The sequence below is a fragment of the Lagopus muta genome, chromosome 7, assembly GCF_023343835.1.
Source record: "Lagopus muta isolate bLagMut1 chromosome 7, bLagMut1 primary, whole genome shotgun sequence".
Lineage (NCBI taxonomy): Eukaryota > Metazoa > Chordata > Aves > Galliformes > Phasianidae > Lagopus > Lagopus muta.
In genome coordinates, this window is record NC_064439.1 from 22,742,853 (window position 1) to 22,763,274 (window position 20,422).

Genomic DNA, 20,422 nt, shown 5'->3' on the forward strand with positions numbered 1-20,422 from the left:
GTGGAACAACGTGGGAGAGAAGGGACAAGGTCTCTCCCTGTTTGCCACAGAAGACACCTACATGACTAATTCAGACCAGACACCTGAATTCAACTGAATTTAGGAAGCGTGACTCTTTCCCAGGAAGACTATAACTGAGTGACTTTTGTTGGTGGGATTCCAGGTTACGCTCAGTTGATGATACAGATATTTACAAATATTTATTCTCAAGAGGAACTTAATAGAAAGTAAGATAGATGTTTGCAGTGCTATTTTTCAACATCTTTAACCTACTGAAGCCCCACAGACCAGGATCAGTCCTAAAAATCTCAGCATGCAAGAGCCTTTACCTAAGCCTCATGAAGTTAGTAGATGTATTTAACTTGTTTGGCATGAGTTCAGAATTTCCTTTAATTTGAAAGGGAGTTTCACCTGTGAAAAAAGTCACAGGATTGAATTTAATATTCATGTTGTACAGAAAAGAAACAAATGGGACCAATAAATCCTCAATAGAAATTTTACAAGATTTTTCTGGCTTAATAAATTTAGCCAGGAGGCAATTGCTCTTAAACACTGGCTACATAAAAAGGGATCCTCGTTTCCATTAGCATGCAAATTCCTTACACATTTCATCAGCATTTAAGACACTGCATCTTACTAGCATTTTAAAAAGTGGGCTTCATGGATACTCTGCTCCTAAGAGGTTTGCATCCCGCTCTGCTCACACACATGCATTCACACGTGGCCATACAGGCTCCTTGGTTGTCATTGCCATTCCCTCTAACAAGCTGTCTTATTTTAAAATTAATTCATAGCACACGCAAAGAAAACTACAATGTCTATTGCTGTAAGATTCCCAGGTGCTTTCACCCTTCAGTTCACCAGGTAGTTGTCTAATAAACATGTTTCCTCTTTTTGCATCCAGTTTACGTGATCCTATGAGCCAGTCATTTAAGGATTAATGCACGCTGAGCACAGTATTCTACAGACCGTGCAGCTTTTAAAGTATTTCCTTTAAGCTCTTGCACACATATGTAAAAGAAAACAAATTAAAGATTATTTGCAGAGTTTGGCAATAAAAATGAGGTGTTAGTAGCATTTTGAGCTGGCAATAAATTTTATTTGACTGTTTTATTACTTTGGGGCAAAAGCAGCTATTTCTTTTGGGGTGTCTTTTAGCAGCATGAGATTAGGGTTTACAGTTAAATGCATGGAGAGTTTTGAAATAAATTCAGTGTTCTGTAAATGATGGCGTACATCAGATGTAAATACACGACAAAACTGTATTTTGGATGTTTTGCAACAACGCGACTTTCACATTTCTGAAAGGAATGAGCAAGCTATAATAAATCTTGCAAAACAAGGTCTGGCTCCCAGAGCGCTAAAACATTTCTACATTTCGGCAGATGAAAACAAGGTACATCCACTCAACTTCTGCGAGCAAACAGGCTCGCCTGCTCGGCACCGGCCCCCAGCCCGTGTCAGCTGGGCTGAGCGTAATGGCCGGGGCTCGGCAGCGCTAACATGGCCCCGCAGCTCCCAGCTGGCTTGGCGCACAGGCACAGCAAGTAGGCATCTGCGGGAAGGAGGCAGGGCTGCCTCACATCTGCTCGTCAACGCTGCTTGGACTTGAATCTAGTGGACGCAGATTACTTATGGTCTCTATAAAACAAGCCAGAGCTGCTCAGCCTTCATTTAGCCGTTCAGGTCTCTACTGCAGTCCCTACACGATTTGCCCTTTTCTACTTCAGAAAAATACTGGGTGGATGAAAATTATTCTGACTCTTTCCAGCCCCTCTAAGAATTGTTTTATTCATGTAATTATTTTTACTCCAAGAATAAGTCAAGAGACAGTAAGCAGATATCGAGACAAGGATGGCTGAGGGAGGAACTTCCCGCTCCTCGATATTTTCCAAATCCATCCCCAAACCCCACCACCCAATTTACCTCAGTTCTCAGAACCAGCACTTGAAAGAACCAGCACTTGTTTCAGAAACTTGAAACATAGCTGATGGTGTGGAGCCTTGCCACAGGTGACCAAACCAGTACCCTGACATGCCACACAGGACCCCCGGCACAGTCTACAACAGCTTTTTCTGGTCTTGCTCAGCTTGCCCATTCCAAGGACAAGATATATATACTTCAATTCCCATCTCTATCTAACAGAAGCAACCACATAATTATCATTTCAGGACTTCATCCTTTATCTCTCTTTAGTAGTCTTCTCCTGTCTCCCTCTTAGCTCTTATCTAACCTACAGTTTATCTTTTACTTCAATAAGCAGTTAAGCAAAGGCCAAATTTTCATGCTGTGACATAGCTAGCCATAGAGGACATCAATTTTTATGTATAGTTATTTTTTCATGAGTTTTCATGCTTAGTGCACCACAGGTTTATAATTAAGCTGCCACTGGACTACAGCTTATATTAACTGCCAAATCATGCTAATTCTGCGTGTGGGAGTGAATGGTCAGCAGCGGTACGGGTCTACTTTTCACACATATACAACTGCATAGTAGGAATTACAAGATAGGATTCTAAACTGAAGGAATCCAGAAGAGATAAATTGAATAGATACAGGGTAGAATTGAATAGATATGAGGAAATGCACAATGTTAGACAGCAAGGATATGTCTGCATTCACTGTAAGGGGAAAGAAGACACTGCGCAAGCATCAAGATAAATGAACAAATACAGGATCCAATGTCCCAAATTACAAAGGAAGCCAGGTATTTTGGGCCATCGCATTTATGAATGGACTTACAGTCCAGAGTGCCACTTCTCAATGCTTTTCCACTAGCTCTCCAATCTCTAAACCATACAAATACAGGGTTGGAAAAAAACCATGAGACTTGTAGCACACACTAATAAGTGCCCACAGCAAATACTTACAAGGATGCTCACACAGCCCAGGCCCCTGGGCGCTTCCCACCACCCCACTCCAAACGCAGAGTTATGGCTGCAGATCCCTTTCCTTGTGGCACATATTAGTTCAAGAGCCCCACCGTCACCTCAGGTCTCCGCAGCACTGGGATATTTGTGAAATAAAACTCCTCAGTTATTCCAGGAAGTTGACCCCGACCATTTTACACAGGATATTAAATAGACCCCAGCTGTCTCCACTTAGAAGTGACTTAGTTCATATTTTTATAAAGGTCCATTCAGCCGCTTTCTGAGTTATCACAGAATTTATAAGACGTTTTGGGAAGAAAATTCAAAATTTCTGGTTTACCTAGTGCTCATGCAGGCATTTCTTGGGCTTGAAACATCACAGCTGGCATTTATGTGTCCTGGAATAAAAATCTTTTAATCTTTAATTACGAAAATAATTCACTGAGAAATAGCCACCTCTTAAGACCATTTGGAAGAAATACACACAGGAGAGAGTTTTTGTTACTAAATCCAAGAAGACACAGCAGCCTTCTTTTCCATGAATGCCTCTGTATAGTGTATGGCTACTGACATAGGCGCAGTGCATTCTCCATGCTCTCCTTCACCCAGAGGGGTGACACAGATTTAGATTTTCCAAAGCCCATCACAAGAGCACTTTTTTAGGCTTGTAAGAATGACAGTGATCAAAGTATTAGAAAAGCCATGATAATTGTGTCCATTCAGCAAATTGTAATCAACCTATTTCAAAAACTCAACAGTCTTTTTAAGGAGAGCCTCCGTAGCTGAAAAGATAACATTGCAATAGTTCTGTATAAAGGACATTTTCTGAGATGAATGAGTTCTGGAATAGAGTAAATAAAGCAATTTAAAGACAGTATTTTCATTCTTGAAAGATGAGCAATCAAAGTGGTCGCAAATTTACAAGATTCTAAAAAATAACAAGAGGGTCAATATTGATACACATAATCCCACCACCAAAATATTCCCTAAAACCTTAAAAATATATTTCTGGTGTGCATAAGAAGAAAAAAGCCATCTGTTTCAAAAATGAGCTCTGCTGCTTTTCAATACTGCCATCCCCTGCTCGCTGCTTGCTGGAGTGGGCTGTGCCCCAGTTAGGTTAAGCCATTACATGTTTACTCTCTGGATACTGCCTGGGCTCTTTGCCACTCGCATCAGGCTTTATAATTTTTTATTTTCACTTTCCAGAATCTACTATTTTATTATGCTTAGAAGTGAGACTGCACATTAGTTCCAAGTTTTGATGTCATGCAACTTTTTAAAAACAATTAGATCTTGTGATAATTCTTTGTCTGGCTTGCCCTCATCCCCTTTCCATTTTTCTCTTTTAACTGTGAAAAAGAAAACTATTCAGCCACTTTTAAGGCTCAAATTTAAAACTAACTGCAGTTCTACATGTCTAAAAATCCTCATTCACGTAACAAACTAATAGTTCTGAGTTTCCTGGCATAAATGCGGTAAAATTTTGAAATGTTCTTGCTTTTTCTTTTGCACATACACACACACACATAATTACACATATTCAAACAGCTTAATAGAACAGTTTGCTTATAAGACAATTACATTATCTTAGCAGTTCAGTAATAAAAACTCTGTTTTCAAGCCCTGTGATTCGAGTTATAGAAGAATCAGCTCTGACAAACACTTGATATAAAGCATTTTCACCCAGTAAAAAACATAGCAGCACCATCTGTTAACGCAGTAGGTTGATTTTAATTTTGCAGACTATTACCTAGCAGTGTGGGCTGGCATGCTTTGAGCTTATGGAAAAAAAAAAAAAAAACAAATAAAGAAACTCAAAATTCCAGAAGAATTATTTCAAGAAATGAAGGTACAATATCACTGCTTTCTAAGAATCCAGAACTTGGTAAGTCAACTGCAACATGGGTTAGAAGCCAGAATCCTTCAGCTATTTGCAATTGTGCAATCATGCAATTTTCTCAAAAGGAATTTGAGACTATTATGAAGGAAAAAAAACTGTGTAACATCAAAACGTTATCAGCAGTGAGATAATTAGCCAGCTTTGTGGCAAATCCTGCAGCAGACCACTGCGGGCAGAGAGAAGGGAAATGAGAAGAAATAAGAAAGACAAACATCTGAGAAGTCTTAGAAAGATGCCATAAGCCTCTCGTAGGCTGAGTTACTCCAATGCATCTCTACAGCTGTGCCTCCTCCTGTAAAAGATTAACTGACAGCATTTGACCAAAATGGCTTCTGCTGGAGCTTCGAGCTGTGCGCAAGGTGAGCAGGCAGTGACAACCCGCTGCAGCTACAACCTGTTCCCTTTGCTCTCTGATGCCAAGTTCAAACTAGAAGGAGGCTGTCTGAAATCAGGACATTTCACAGAAAGCCAACCTCTACTACTGGAAGTACATCGCTTTTGCTAACTGATAAAAAAGCATCCTGTGCAAACCCTTATCAACAATACGTATACCAGGCATACACTGTAACACTGAGTTCTTCATTCTCTCCTAATTTCTGACAGTCCAAATAGCCTCTGATTTCAGTGCTAGATTTGTGTTCCCTTACTCCTCAAATGTATTCCTATTTGCTTTTGGAACTTCTCTGATCTGCCGTTCAATTTCTGTACTAGTGCTTTCTGCTTTCCTCCTTCAGACTTATAAAGCTGGCCTGTATCTCACCGAGGGTCTGCAGGCTCCTGTTGGGTGTCTGCTCTGATGGAGTCACCTCAACTCTCCCTGCATTGAACGGGGAGGGATGGTTGTTCCCATGGGGCAATTCATGCTGCTCCAGGACAAGCGTGGATACTGAGTGAGATGAATTACTACCAGAAAACACATTCTCACTCACTATGGAGAGAATCCACATGACTAGGTTGGACTACTATGCATATTTGAATGATTAGAGCTAGATGTCTGCTCAGAATTCTTATCTTGCATTCCTGTTGTTGTTGTTGTTGTTTGGTTGGTTTAGTTTTTACATGCACTCTGTCTACCTTCTGTGCTTCCATCATGATATACTGGAGCAGAGCCATGAAAGGAATTGAGAAAGCTTAGTTCCTGCCTTTGACATCATCCAGCACTCTGGAGATTTGGGGGAACCAAAGAGGTATATGCATACTTAAAGCATCCAACTAGCACCCAGGAGAGGCTACAGGTCCAAAGCCATAGCTAGAATTTTCAGTGGCTGGACAGAGTATAACTGGGGCAAGCAGATGTCCTACCTTACAGTACGTGCTGCTACAGATCTCTGTTTAAGTACCTGCCATGTAAAATCCAGCCGTTTCTATACATTTTTTTCCCACACTAGTTCTATTTTTGCTTAATTCCTGTTACTTACTCTCTCTTTTCTGAAGTCTATTGGTACTACAGCAAGTCTGGGAAACATCTCTTTCCCCAGAATACCACATTTAACTATTATGGCCCCATTGACTTTCTGTCTCGACTTAACGAATTTTTAAACCACCTACCAGAAGTTCCAACAATGCAGAGTGTACTCTTGTCCAGGAACAGCTGCTTCACTGAAGGTGTCTGAGACTTGCCTTTAAACCTTGTCCTGTTTGCCCACTTTACTATGAAAAGTGGTACTAGAGGATGGCAGAACACTTACTTTTACTCTACAGGACTTAAGATTTGTTTCTGCATACGGCCTCATCCATGCTCAACTTCAAGTTATTGAGAACTAAGCAGTGTTTGAAGTACATTTTTTTTAATAGATATCACAATATCCTCCTATTGGGTTGGGACATTGCAGTATAATTACAATGACTTTTAAAGGGACATTCACCTGTCTAGATTTTATCCTTAATTTTCAGTCAGATGGGCTACCTAACTCTTCTGTGCAACTCTCAACTATTCCCGCTGCTGTTCTGCTGAGCTATATCAGCTGTCCTGCAGTTAAATTCCAAATTCTTGGAGTTTGTGTCTTTTCACTATCATATGAGGCTTTGCTTCCACTTAACTGTGAAATGTTATGGATGTTTTAATCTGATTTAAAAAAAATAATTAAAAAAAAGATTTCTGAAGAAGAGAAACAACATGAACAACAGGCAGCACAGAGACAAGCAGTGCCAGCTAACCCTCTCCCTATTTCAAATGAAGTTACAAAGACAAATGCAGTGTGATGAAAGGGATTCAGCACAATGAAGAAATACAGGTGCTCAGTTCTCACGAAGCACTGCCTTGCCCAGGCCCTTCCAAGCATGCCACACCAATGAGACTTTTAACACTGATTTTCAGACCACAGGCACCAATCCAAACCCATCTTGCTATGAGTATTATTGCTTCGATCAAAAGTTGTTGCTCAGCAGTTTATACAAAGTGGAGACAACAGTAAGGCAACAAACTGATTAGAGATGTCTAAGAGGAAACCGCAAAGACTGGTGGGTAGGCCTATCTCCATTAGTGATCTAGAAGGTTATCTAAGGATAAACAACACACTAATTAAAATTGCAGATGCTGCTCAACCTCTGTGTCATAAAGATGACAAACGCAAACAAAGTGTGATGATAGATAAAATGAGCAAAATGAGATTCAACTCATAACCTATTTCCTAGCTGAGAAAAATAACGCAAGTGTTTAACTTCTGCACTCTGGAAAAAACCTGGAAATCCAAATTAACTGTTCCAGTGCTATGCTGATGAATAACAAGTGAGACACAAATGTTCATTCAAATGGACAGCAGATGCAGAACTGTAATATGGAAGAGTTCCCCCTTGAAGTAAGGAGGTGTACATAGCACCTAAATGATTGCATTTGTGACATAACCTGGAGTTCCAGCCTGAGCACAACTTGTATTAATCACTTGAGACAGCAACCAAATATTTCAGAGGTACATACAAGGGTAAAGAGGAATTATCTGCAGTGCTACAAGGGAACATAATTGGGAGGAGTGACATAGATCAAGAGAAACTCTGAGTCCATACTAGTGAAAAGCCTCCTAATGCAACAACTGGTTTTACATCTCAAAGCATTTTGGTAAACTGCCTAGTTGTGACATGTAAAATCTGAATGGTAACATCTCAGTGTGCATGCATGGTGGGACACCTCTGCACAAACTCTTTGTCCTAATATGTTTTTGTTCATCTTAATATGAGGAATTTATGATTTCAGCAACCAGAGCTGGTATAAATCACTGCAGCTTCATGAACTTCAGCTTCACCTGCAGAATGTCAAGCCTTAGATTTGTAACTGCATTTCTGATCAGCTGGAAGATGTGGATGCAATTGTCCCATCACTGCTGAGCATTAGTCTGCTCATGCAGACCACCAGTTCACTGTATACTTTGCTCTTTTGAGCATAACACAAGAATCTCTCAGGACAGGCTGAGAGCTGGTGCTCTTCAGCCTGGAGAAGAGTTGGCCATTAGGTGATCTCATAGCGGCCTTTCAGTATCTAAAGGGGAGCTACAGGAAAGAAGAGGACAGACTTTTTAGCAGGGTCTGTTGTGACAGAACAAGGGGAAATGGCTTCAAGCTCAAAGAGGGTAGATTTGGGTTGAATATAAGGAAAAAATCTTAGATTGAGGGTGGCGAGGTACTGGAACAGGTTGATGCCCCATCCCTGGAGACTTTCAAGGAGAGGATGGGATCAGGCCCTGGGCAGCCTGATCTAGCTGCAGTGTCCCTGTTCATTGCAGGGGAAATGGACTGGAGGGCCCTCAGAGGTCTCTTCCAACTCTAACCATTCTATAATTCTACAATTCCGTGATTCTAATATCATAAAAATCTTCCTTGAACTGTAAGTTTCAAATGATTCTATGATTAAGATGTTCTGTATATGATGATCTATTACTGCAAAATCAGAGCACTTGAAGATTATAATCCTCTTTCCTGGAGAATGCCATCCACCCAGCAATAACTTATTGAAGGGCTATCATTTATTATGAACCACACTGAGATTCTACACAGCCACAAGGGTTTTTCTAGGAAAAGGATCTGATCACCAGTGAGGCCGACTGGAAAGCAAAAATCACATACTATAGCTAATATTGTAAACCTGAAGAATCTAATTTCATCTCTAATGTGCAACACACACACAAAAATAAAAATAAAAAAAAAATCTCAGTGTATTTTTATAACAAGAAGAAGAGTAGAAAACCCAAACCAGAAGGACAGACTGGGGGAACCTTACAAACATGTACCATTAATTAATACAAGTAAGCTATCAGAAATTCACCATATTTCTATTTGCATATTGGATTTTACCACAGATTTACTAAAATACTGTTCCCACAGCATTTGAAGTTTTTTTGTAAATAAAAAAAAAATCACATTCTGTATGTTTTCAATACCAAATCTTTGTTAATAAACATGTGATTATGCATTTAGCCCGTTACGCATTTTCCATCTTTTGTAGAAACATTCACCATTCCTTGCCATAATAGGTGTATGTTCAGTGCAGTATTCACTGGCTGCACAGCCCCCCTGCTCCAAGGGAAGGGGCAGAGTGGGCAGAGCCCTCTGGGGTTGTTTCATTTCAGCATTGGCTGTGCATCCAAGCTGGTGCTCCCCCAAACATCTGAGTGCTGCCAGTACATTCCCAGCTCCTACTGCCAAGTTAAAATGAAAACGGTCTTAGTTCAGAAATGATTGAGGTGGTTTGCTCTAATCAAATTAAACCAGCCAAATGTTCCTTTCAAAGGTAACTGTCTACTCTGCAGCTGTATGCAAAATACCACATCAAATGTGAAAAAAAATAATGATAGAATTCTGTCCTTACAGTAGAGCGCTGGCTCCACAGATGAAGAGAAACAAAAGCATCAGTGCAGCTCGGCATTACACTCACAGAAAGCTCCTAGAAATATGCTCTCTTGAGAAACAGTGAACAAAGTACTGAAGTTCCTAGTTTATAATTAATTGATTTCAGGGAGAAGGGAATTCTCAAGAACTGTTAAACAGCAACAGACACCTTGGGTTATTTCTCATCGTGCCCACCTCTCTAACAGATATTAAATGCGTAGCCAAAATTTCATGAGAGAGAAAAAAAAACAGCACATAGACTTTTCCATCCTATTTCTCACTTCCTTTCTCTGTCTCTATCACAACATGCAACATTTAGCGCTGACTAATGTTGCAAAAGCCCAAACTTGACAGGTTTCACTCTGTATGATTCATCTGCGTTAGAATCGAGTTTTCTGTCAGTGAACATGGGAAATTCCTGCAAAGATGAATTCATATCTGAGGTACTTTTATTTTGCCTTGCTAAGAGAAGGTCAATTACCTGTTAATGAGAAGCCAGAGTGGCATCAGTGGTCCTACAAATAAATGCTTTCAGGACAGTATGCAACGTTTTGCTAAGTTGGTAAATTGTTTTCTAGGTGTGTCATGGGAAATCTACCCTAAGGCAACTCTACCACTATCAGCAAGTTGGCATATTCAAGCACACCCTTTATTTAGGTATCTGAAATCACCATCTGGTCCTAGAACTACATGAGATGCTTCACAGCGTAAAGATTCATCTTCTACAACCTTAGAAATGCATCCAAAGCCTCACATAATAGTTTCTTATTACTTATATAGCATCTTCTTCAGTCTGCCTCCAGAAAGCACAATCACCTGATTCTAAAAGGATTAGAGCAATATTTTCTTGCCAGCACCTCCCAAGGATGGAGTAAATTTTCTAAGCATATGGGTAAACCAACAAATAGGAGCACGAATAGAATAGTTGGTATGCAAAAGATATTTAGAAAGTTAGAGAACTCAACCGTCACATTTCCACTCTTTGATGATCTTCTCATCAAACCCCTCCCAAACAGAGGTTTCCCAAATAAAAATGTCAAAGCACATTACGTTGTACCCCTTGGAAAATTCCAAAGCAGTTTGTTCATTAGCAGATTTACAGTTTCAAGCTTAATAATCATGCACTTGCAATTTAAGATATTTTTTAGAATATATGAAACATACATGAAGAACTGATTCAGAAGGAGAAATTATGGTCTTGAGATGGAAAAAAAATGCAACTTAGCTACAAATTTATAAGGACACAGTTGTCTTATGATCATGTGTTAGTTCATTAAGGATCCAGTCATTCTGCAAAAATGGAGAACAAACAGATTACACACATGGAGTAAAACCCATGATTCGTGCTCGTATGTATATTGTCCCAGTCACTGCTTTGTCTCTGAAATCTATTTAGGAAAATTTCTGAATATCCAGTGCATATTTTCCATTTGATAATGTATGTCCGTACCTACTAAACTTCAAACAACTGCTTAAACCCCACTGAAGGCACCTGAGTGACTCTCTCCATACCTTGCTAAGTCACAGCTGCTCTCCTTCAGCCACCTGGGAAGAGCGCACTGCTGGCACCCTCTGCTTTGTGCTCTGAGGGATCACGAAGCAAATCTGAGATCCAAATAAGCAGCCCAGTTGCCTGTTGTGGCTGATGCTGAACCCGATATCCCACTGCAGCACCCAAGGGAAGGATGCCTGCTGTGGGGCAGCAGCAGGCTGGGCTGTGCCCATATGAGCTGCTTTTCATCCTGGGCAGCACCTAGCAAAAGCAGATCCCTCCAACAACAGCAAGAACACAACCGACCACAGATTTAGAGAAGGAAGGGAGCTCTGTACATGATCTAAAATGACTAATGTTTACTCACACAAAGAATGGAAACATATTTTTAATAAAAAGTTTAGATTCAGAGTAAGATAAAATACTTCTTGAAGAAAGCTTGTATTCACTCCAGAAACTGGTTTAAAGGGCTCTTCCATATTCAATCCTTACTTCCTGACGTATTCTTATCTTGTCCTGTATCTGGCAGACCATGCATTCACACTAAATCATCACATCCACTACTAACAATGCATATGGACAGAAAGAATATAACTTATTTTTCCCTTTTCTGTGTACTGTAGTAGCGTTGCAAGCAGATGATGAGAGGCCAGAGTTCATGTCCAGCCATTTCACAATGGCCAATTTAATAAACTTCTCCAGACCCAACCTACAGCCCAGCCCCTCTCACAACCAGCCACACCGCTCCCCTTGCTCTCCTGCAGACCGAAGCCCTTTGGTGCAAGTCACAGCCCCTTCTCCAGTGCCTTCATGGTGGCTCCCATCTGTGGCAGGACAGCAAAGGGGCCATCTCTGAGGGCTTCCCAGCCTGAAGGTGCCTCCCTCTCACCAAGGCATTTCCCATCTTCTCATTTTGCCTTGAAGACCATCTTGTTTGTGTTAGCCTAAAGCTGACTCTGAGGCTCATTCAATTTTTCCTTCCCATTACTCATCCACCTCTGTTGAGACTAATCTGCCACATTAATTCTTTAAACTTGGCAATTTTGAAGTTTCCAGTTCAGTTTCTTCTGCTTCACCCCATCTCTACATCTCATTTCACTCTTTCACACACAAGATAATCCCCATACCTAGCAACAGGAAAGTACCCACTCCTGGAGTCTGTCAGTTGTGTATGAGTGGTGCTACACGCAAATGAATTGTATTGCACGCCACTGGTCTGTAGGAATGATGTCATACCCTAAAAGTTTAACATTAGCTTGGCAGAAAAAGGAAGTAAGGAAGGAAGCAGAATTCACTGGAGAGAAACACCCCCTAAAATAGAAATGTTTCACTTAACAGGATGGAACATCTCACTGATTTTGAGAACATCACCCTTTAAGCTTCTTAACAGCACAGTTAAAAAGACAGCAGCCAATATCAGCATTGCCACAAACTGAAAAGAGAAAAAAAACTAGGTACTGCATTTTGAAACTCCTCTCCCACTGTAAGTTACAATAGGACTTCAGTTTGACAAACTGAACAAGCAAAAAAAATGCAAGCTCAAACTACCTTCCAAAAGCTTTACTTTATATTAGTGACTTATTTCAGATTCTGACTGCTCTCTGTATTGAGTTAGATGGGGAATTTTAAGATGCTGTTACAAAAAGGATACTTCCTGCCTTAGCATAACACAATTTTAAGGACCAAGCCATTGGAGTGTACTTCTGGGAGCTTTGAGCAGTCAGGTGCAGGTCTTTGTGGCTGGGCACAGAGGGATGGGGCAGCCAGGTGTCCTCCAGGGGATGCAGCTGATAGGCTCCACAGCGCTCTCAAGTGTAACCCCACAGATAAGAGCGCTGGATTGCAAATGTTAGGAAAAACCACCATGATGGTGTTGTGTTACCACAACACCTACAGTGTCATTTTAATTTCACTGTGTGTAAAGTAATGTTGAACTCTGAATACAGGATAATTGCCCCCTTACTTGTAATTATTGGGTTTTCCACACATTTATCCACGTACCAAAAAGTACAAAACGTATCTGAGGAATGGAGTTATGCTTCCAGCAGGGCAGATCACTCTGTTGAACAGAAGTCAATTACCTGCGCCACCTATTACCCTTTCTTAACAGGAAGGAGAGAAATAAGATTTTAAGTTCCTTATTAGATGGTAATTATGAACCTCAACGGCTAGATTTCTGACACTTATCTTTAACATAATAGACCAGATAAGATTATAATAGATTATAATAGGTTACATTCCATATAATTTTGATCGCTTTTAAGTGGAAGACTTATTAGAAATAGTAAATCAAAAAGAGCCAGGAAGCAAAGAAATACAGCTTTGCAGGTTTGTTGTATTTGCTTATGGTTTAACACTATTCAAACTGTTAAATGTACTTACCTACACATACATGTTAGAAATCAAGCACTGCAAGAATTACAGTATTCTGTCTTGTATATCATCTTCCTAGGGTGCAAATTCACAGTATGACGGATAATTAACATTAGGGGAAAATTATTCATCTGATTATCAGCAGGAGAGATATAAAATGAACACAATATATTGCTGAATTTAGCAATATAATCACAGGAAAAAAATTTACAGATATATTACAGCAGGGAATACTCCCAGTTTTACACACAGGAATTTCCTGAATCTAATATGTCATTTATTCCTGGCAAGGCCCATCCTTTGTCTACATATATTTCATTTCTTCTCAAAGAGAACAGCACCAAGCTACATAAGTGCAGGACCAATTTTAGCCAGATTTAACTACCACATACAGGAAAGCTTGAATAAAGTATTACCTTTTATCTGAAAGGTGAGCACCTCAATCATCCTCCTGTTACTAAGAACATTTCATAGCCTACAACATTCCTCACTTTAGAACAATTCACATTACCATTTACTCTTGAAAACTGGCTATTTTTTGCTGGTTATTTACCCTCCATGAAGGTAAGTGGAACAGTGTTAGGTGCCCTGACAGGCGGCTTTTTACAAGGCCAAATGTGATCAGGACAATATTTTAAAGGCAAAGCAATCATCCTTTTTACTGCGTTTTTTCCCACGTGTTTCAATATTCTATTTTTGTTAGTCTTACGAAAGTTTTGGTCAGTCCACTAGGCCTTAATCCCTTTATAGCTAACTGTTCAGAGACTTCCACTACCACCATTTTTCTGCTGAAGATCAGACTTCTCACCCTGCACCTCCTCTTGCCTTATCCTGCCACTAGCTCTTACCTAATATTTACCTACTGCAGTAAAAGCAGCGGTGCTGTAGAAACGCATCACGGCATGGTGCAAAGATGGAAACTTGGATAGAAGGGACACAAAACAAAGCCTCACATAATTAGCAAGAAGTAGCATGGAAAAATATGAAAAACATTTTGTTTAAAATTATTGTATGCTATTCAGTCATTTCTGCTTTATGGAGAACGTTCTCCGTTATCAGAAGCATTAGCATTAGGAACAAGTTTTGGCACCAAGCATTCCTCAGGATGTTAAAGACGAGAATCTATGCCCAGCAGGCCAATTGCTGGCCCTCCATCAAGACTCACCAGCAAAACCATGCAGCTACTTCTCTGCTAAGCAAGTACCAGGGATTCTCCTTCCCAAACTGCTCTTCACATTCAACATCTCTTCATGCAGACAGGACAGCCCTGGGCTGAGTTCCTTACAGCGCTCGCTGGGCTGGCCCAAGCCTGTCCCTTGAGTTCAGCACAACGCGACACAGCTTGCGGCTTCTGCCGCCGCCACCAGCTGATACAGAGTACCATCACCACGCTTGCTCAGCAGCACAGGTCAAATACAGCTCAACTCTTGGTAGTTTGTCTAAATTTTGACTCACAGAATGACTGTCTGTACCGAACAACTCATGGATCACATGCCTTCACTCAGACCTGATGGATTTGATGTGATATTTGCATCGCTCACTCATTTCACAACAGAGGTTACTTCCAAAAAGCATTTATCTTGTTTTAGAAGAGATAGCGTTTGAAATTGCTCTTACGTTCTGATCTCTGGATTAGAGAGCACTTCAAAAAATCTTTTACGTCATATGGAAAGATCTCAGTGATAAAACAAAGTTCAGAAGCATTCTTTTAATCATTCCTAAAGAAAGCTTACAATTTTCAAAATAAATATCTAAACTTGTGCATCTAAATCCACATCTAGTCTCTGATATTAGTCGACTGGATTTCAGAGATTTTAAGAACTCTTAATTATTTCTATTGCCAAGAAAGGTCTTTGGGTGCATCAGTCCACCTGATTCATTGACCAAATACGAAATGTTGCCCACACTAACATGCCTCCAGTTCTGCAGTTTTTGCACTAAGCCTCTGGCATTACCAGGTGCCCGTCAGAATATTGGTTATTGAGCAAACAGTGGATCTTCCTGACCAGTACTGATAAAGTGCGAGCTGCAGACAGCATCCCATTGCTCAGATATAACAAGGAGGCCTATGACTTCCAACCATTTCCCACTCCATGACTAGGACTTCATCAAACATTCTTTGCCTATTCAGTTTGCTCAGAAATGAGACTGTTCTATTACATTGCCTTGAGATGAAAGAAAACTAACTTATTTCTAGCTGTTCACTTTTATATTTTAATTATTCCCTTTCCTATCTGTCCTGCTCCATTTACTACCATGAAAGCCCTCGTCTCAGCCCCTAAGACAAATATGGTGACCATAGCTACAAGCCAGTCTAACAGCCACCTCTGTCACCACAGCATCTCTATTTCTCCAGGACTCACAGAGGTTTGGCACTAGTGAAGTATGGAATATTTCCCTTTTACTATGTAATGTGTGAGTAAAATAATACAAATAGCAGGACGTATTTCTATTGATGCAATGTCATCAGCAAGATGATGCAGCCGAGTATCTCAAAGCAAAGCACACTTTTTAAAGTCCGTGACATTCAAATAAGGATGCTCACGAGGCAGTCTCAGCATGGGGAACCTGCCCAAGAACAAAGCTCATTCACTCAGAGCTTACGCTACCAACACAACAGCCAGGAAACCTGGTGGCACCACCGCCATGCTGAAAGCAAGGCCTGAAGTCATTCTGCTGCACCCTTGGTAGCACCACCAGCAGCTCCTGGGGAATTTACCAACAAGCAGCAGTCAGTCACGAGACCTGTAAAGCTCAGTCTTAGGCTTCTCCTCCTCTTTAATGTAATAATCTGCAAACATTTATAAAAACATCTAAAGAAGTAGAATGCACATCCCACTAACGCTACAACCATTACCTCTGGGTAATGAATAGAGCTGCTAAGAATCAGCAGCAGCTGTCAGAGCTAATACCTGGGACAAAGGGAGTTGTTGGGTTTTCATTCCCTCTCACGCCTGAGGAAATGGTGTGTATGGGGCTCCTTGCCATCCACCCCAGCACTATGTCACACACCTATGCCTCTGGAGATGGGTGTTTGTGTGTGTGGGAGGCAGCACGGGGATGAGGTGAGCTCTGGCACAGCCCCGCAGCCTGTCGAAACCTCAAACCACACTCCATGCGCACAGAGGAGCTCTCTCTCTATCCACAGAGCCCATCAGTGGCCCGGCCCTCCCCATGGCCAAACCGCTCGCCCGGTGCACGCGCCGCAGAGCAGGCCCCGCTTCCTCACCTGACCACGTTGGGGTGCTCGAAGGTCTCCAGGTGCCTCAGGACGGCCACCTCCCGAATGGTGGACAGCGGCATGCCTTCCTCACTGGTCTGCACCCGCACCCGCTTCAGCGCCACGAAGCGGCCACCATTCTTCAGGTCGCGGGCCTTGAACACCTTCCCGTAGGCTCCCTCGCCGATCTCAGCCACGCACTCATACTGCTGGTCGGCCAGGTTGGTGCCGTCCTTGTCCATGCTGCCACCGCTCTGCTTCCCCCCGGGTCTGGAGCACCTCACGGCAGCTCTCGTCTCTGATCGCTTCCGAAGCTGCACCTCACTGCGGGTCGGCCACACGCCGGTATCTCTGCCCGAGGGGCAGCACGAACCCCTCGGCCTCCTGCTCTGCTGCACGGGCCCCAGTGAGCCTCCACTGGCAGTCACTAGAAATGATCATACAGCCTTTGGGAGCATGGTCCGTGTGAAGGCAGCTAAATCTGGAAGAGAGACCAAGCAAGAGAGAGCAGTTAGAACATGGTGCCATTGTGCTCTACTTCACTGCGTTACTCGCCGTGGCTTAAAACTGAGAAAATGATGCTAACACAGCAGGTAGCTGCATGTGCAAAGGAAGATGTGAACCAGAGGCTGCCGGGCAGCATCGCTGCACAGCTGACACAATCTGCAGTGTGCCCAGGCTGCAGTACAGCCAGAGCGACCGCGTGCATGGGCTTTCCCCAAGCAATGGGGTTTTCCTGAGCAATGGGACGAGAGTGACTCTGAGAGATGTGGGTGGTGTCCTCCATTACACAGCAGAATCTCTACGCTCATGGGACAGAAGAGTATGGCAGGTTCCTTGGGTTCCAAGGTTCCTTGGGCATCACATGGTGGAGTCCCCCATGCTGTACAGCCAGCACTCATGTGCAAATGGTAGCACTGAGGGGCTCCAGCCTAGAGCTTCTCTACCCTGTACTATGCATTGCAAGAATACAAGAATGCACGCTCCTGCCTCGTAGAGAACTGTGCATATATATATATATACACATACATACAAGATAATAGGATGTTTCTGAGCACTGTTTGCTAGAGCAAAGACGCATGCCCCTTAGCAGCCTTATGATCGAGCATGGGCCCTAGCTGCAGAGCTGCGGCTGCAGGACACAGCGTGGCGCCCAGCTGACTGCAGCAGGACGGACGCTGATTGAAAGCCGTGCTGCGGAGCCTCTTCTGCCATGCACTGCGTGGGGCCGGGTGCCGAGGCACTTCCCCCTGCGCCCAGCTTCACCCCCACAGCCACGCCGCGGCCACGAGCAAACGCTGCTCACAGCAGCACGCCAGCCCTCTCTTTTCCTCCTCGCCCATTCATTATCAACGCACCGACGCCGCGACCTCGGGGGCTCCAGCCCCCTACACGCCGCGCTAGCACGAAGGCTCCCGGTAGCTCATCGGGGATCCCCTGACGGCACCCAACGGCCGCCGCTCACGCCTCCCAGCTCGGCGAGAGAAGCGCCCCGAGGCGGCCCCGCTCCCCCCGCGCCGCGTCCCCGCTGCCCCCCGCCGCGGGGACACCTGCCCGCGCCCCGCACGCAGCCCCACGCCCCGCCCGGCGGAAGGGCGCCCCCCGGCGGCGGGCGGCGCGTCGCGCGTGTGCGTGGCCGCGTTCCGGCGGGCGACGGGCCTGGCCCCGCGCGGCCGCGCCGCCGCCGCCGCCGGCCGCCTTCCCCCGGGACGGCGGGGAGCCGGGCCCCCCGCTCGGCACCGCGCCGCCCCGCACGCGGCGGGGGCATGCGGAGATCCGCCGTCCGCTCGGGGCCTCGGAGGGCCCTCCCGCCGCCCCCCGCACGCCGCGCTGCTCCCGGTCCGGCCGCGCGTGGGCTCGGGGCCGCGGCCGCTCGCCGCACATGGGTTCCCGGCGTTACCTGGTGCGCGCCGCGGCCGCCCGCTCCGCCGGCGGCTCCCCAAATAACCCTCAGCCCTTGGGGGGTGGGGGGGGGGGGTTGGGAGGGAGGGGGTGAGTCCTCCCTAAAACAAACCTCCCATTGAGCGAGGCGGGGTGGAGAGCCGGCCGGGGTCTGCCCCTTCACATGGCGATGTCTCCGGCAGGTCCCGGCCGCCCGGGCCACACAGGTAGCTGCTCCGCCGCCCGGCCGCCCCCGGCCCGCATCCCGCCGCTGCCCCTCGGCGCGGGAGGCAGCTCCCGCTCGGCCCCGGCCCGCGCCTCCCACCCCCCCCCCCCCCCGGCCGCCCGGGGAAAAGGAAAATCGCGGCCCCCGGGGAGCGCCGCCGCCGCCGCCGCTGCTGCGAGGCGCCCGCAGCCCCGCGGCCGCAGCCCGCCCCGGAGCGGCCCCGCTGCCCGCCCGCCCCGCTCCGCTCCGCCGGCCCCGCTCAGCCCGGCGGCGGCGGCAGCGCGCTCGCTGCTTTTTTTTTTTTTCCTCCCCTCTCCTCAACTTTTTTTTTTTTTTTTTTTCCCTTGCTTTCCCACGCTGGCTGAATGTGACTTGACCCCGTTTCAAAAAAGTTTGACATAGTGCTTCAACATTTCCGCATTCCTCCCCGACTACAAAGGCTGCAGCCGCCTCCTTCTGCTTTCTGTCTCTGCTCTCTGTCTTCACACTCAATGAAATCCTTCATCTGCCCCTGCCAAGCCGCCCGCATACCGCAAGGGTCGCGGCGAGCGGCGCGGCGCGGCGCGGCCCGAACGCCCCGGGGGGTCCCGGCGCTGTGCGGTGCGGTGCGGTGCGGCCGCCCCGAGCAGCGCGGCATGCGGGGCGCTGGAAATCACCATGCCGGGCGCTGGGCTTTTTCCTCCCTGGGAAATAACCTTTTTTTTTTTTTTTTTTTCTCCCCAGAAAATCACATTTTAATTTTTCCTCCCTCCCCCGTTTTCTTCTCCTTTCCCCCTTTTTCCTTCTCCCCCCTCTTTTTTTTTTCATTTTTTTATTTTTTCTTTATTTTTTTTATTTTTTCTTTATTTTTTTCTTTTTTCTTTTTTTTCTTTTATTTCTTTTATTTCTTTTATTTCTTTTTTTGGTTGTTCTTTTATTTCTTTTTTTTTTTTTTCTCCCCCCTTTCCCCCCCCATTCCCCCTCCTGTTTCTATTCATTAGGCACCCATCCATGATGCTTTTGGGAACCATCAAGAAACTCCGTTTTTCTGAAGTACCCCCTCCCCCCAGCAAAGAGCTCACAAACTGAGCATGTTCCTTATGGGAAAGGCACCTGCAAATCATACTAAAATGCACCACAGAAAAAAAAAAAAAGGCAAAACTTTGCCAATCTGCTCCATTTCCATGGGGCAGCGCACACATGGAGTGCCTCAGTGCCAGCTCTGTGCCTTCCAGCCCATGGCAGGGCCCAGGGGTGGCTCCAAGGGCAGCCCTTGTCAGGGTTGAACTGGGAGAGAGTGGATCCAGATCTCCTTTGAATGGGAAATGTAATTTAACTCAGTGGGTTTGTAACTCAGAATGTGTGCTGTATGTATGGCATCATACACTGTATGATTTCCAGAAACTAAATATTTAAATATAGATAAATCTAATACTATATAAACAAAAAGAATTCAGATCAGAGAGAAGCACGTAGTTACTCTATCTGGATTTGCAGCGCTACCAACCACATATAACACCCTACAGTTTGAACAAAGCTTGTGCTCTGAGCTCCAGAACTCAGCACAGCTCCCTGTGCCCTTCCTGGTTCCATGAGGCTCAGCAGAAGCACCCAGGCTGTAGTGAGGGTGGCAACTCTGCTTTCTCCTGGTGTGAGGGGA

At 44.5% G+C, this 20,422-nt stretch overlaps 1 protein-coding gene across 3 annotated transcripts in view; it reads right to left on the reverse strand.

Annotated features, from left to right (window-relative positions):
* The window catches only part of CDK6 (cyclin dependent kinase 6), a 131,481-nt gene extending 112,613 nt beyond the window's left edge, over positions 1–18,868 (reverse strand). Inside the window, exons 1-2 of one of the 3 annotated variants that reach the window (XM_048950295.1) lie at positions 18,691–18,868; positions 16,686–17,157 (exon numbers count right to left, since the gene is read on the reverse strand). In XM_048950295.1, coding sequence (XP_048806252.1) covers positions 16,686–16,918 — 233 coding nt within the window. In that variant the 5' untranslated portion in view covers positions 16,919–17,157; positions 18,691–18,868. Of the gene's footprint in view, positions 1–16,685; positions 17,158–18,034; positions 18,160–18,576; positions 18,631–18,690 lie in introns of those variants that run through there. The other 2 variants (XM_048950296.1, XM_048950298.1) reach the window with 2 other exon arrangements.
* Positions 18,869–20,422: the final 1,554 nt, after the last annotated feature.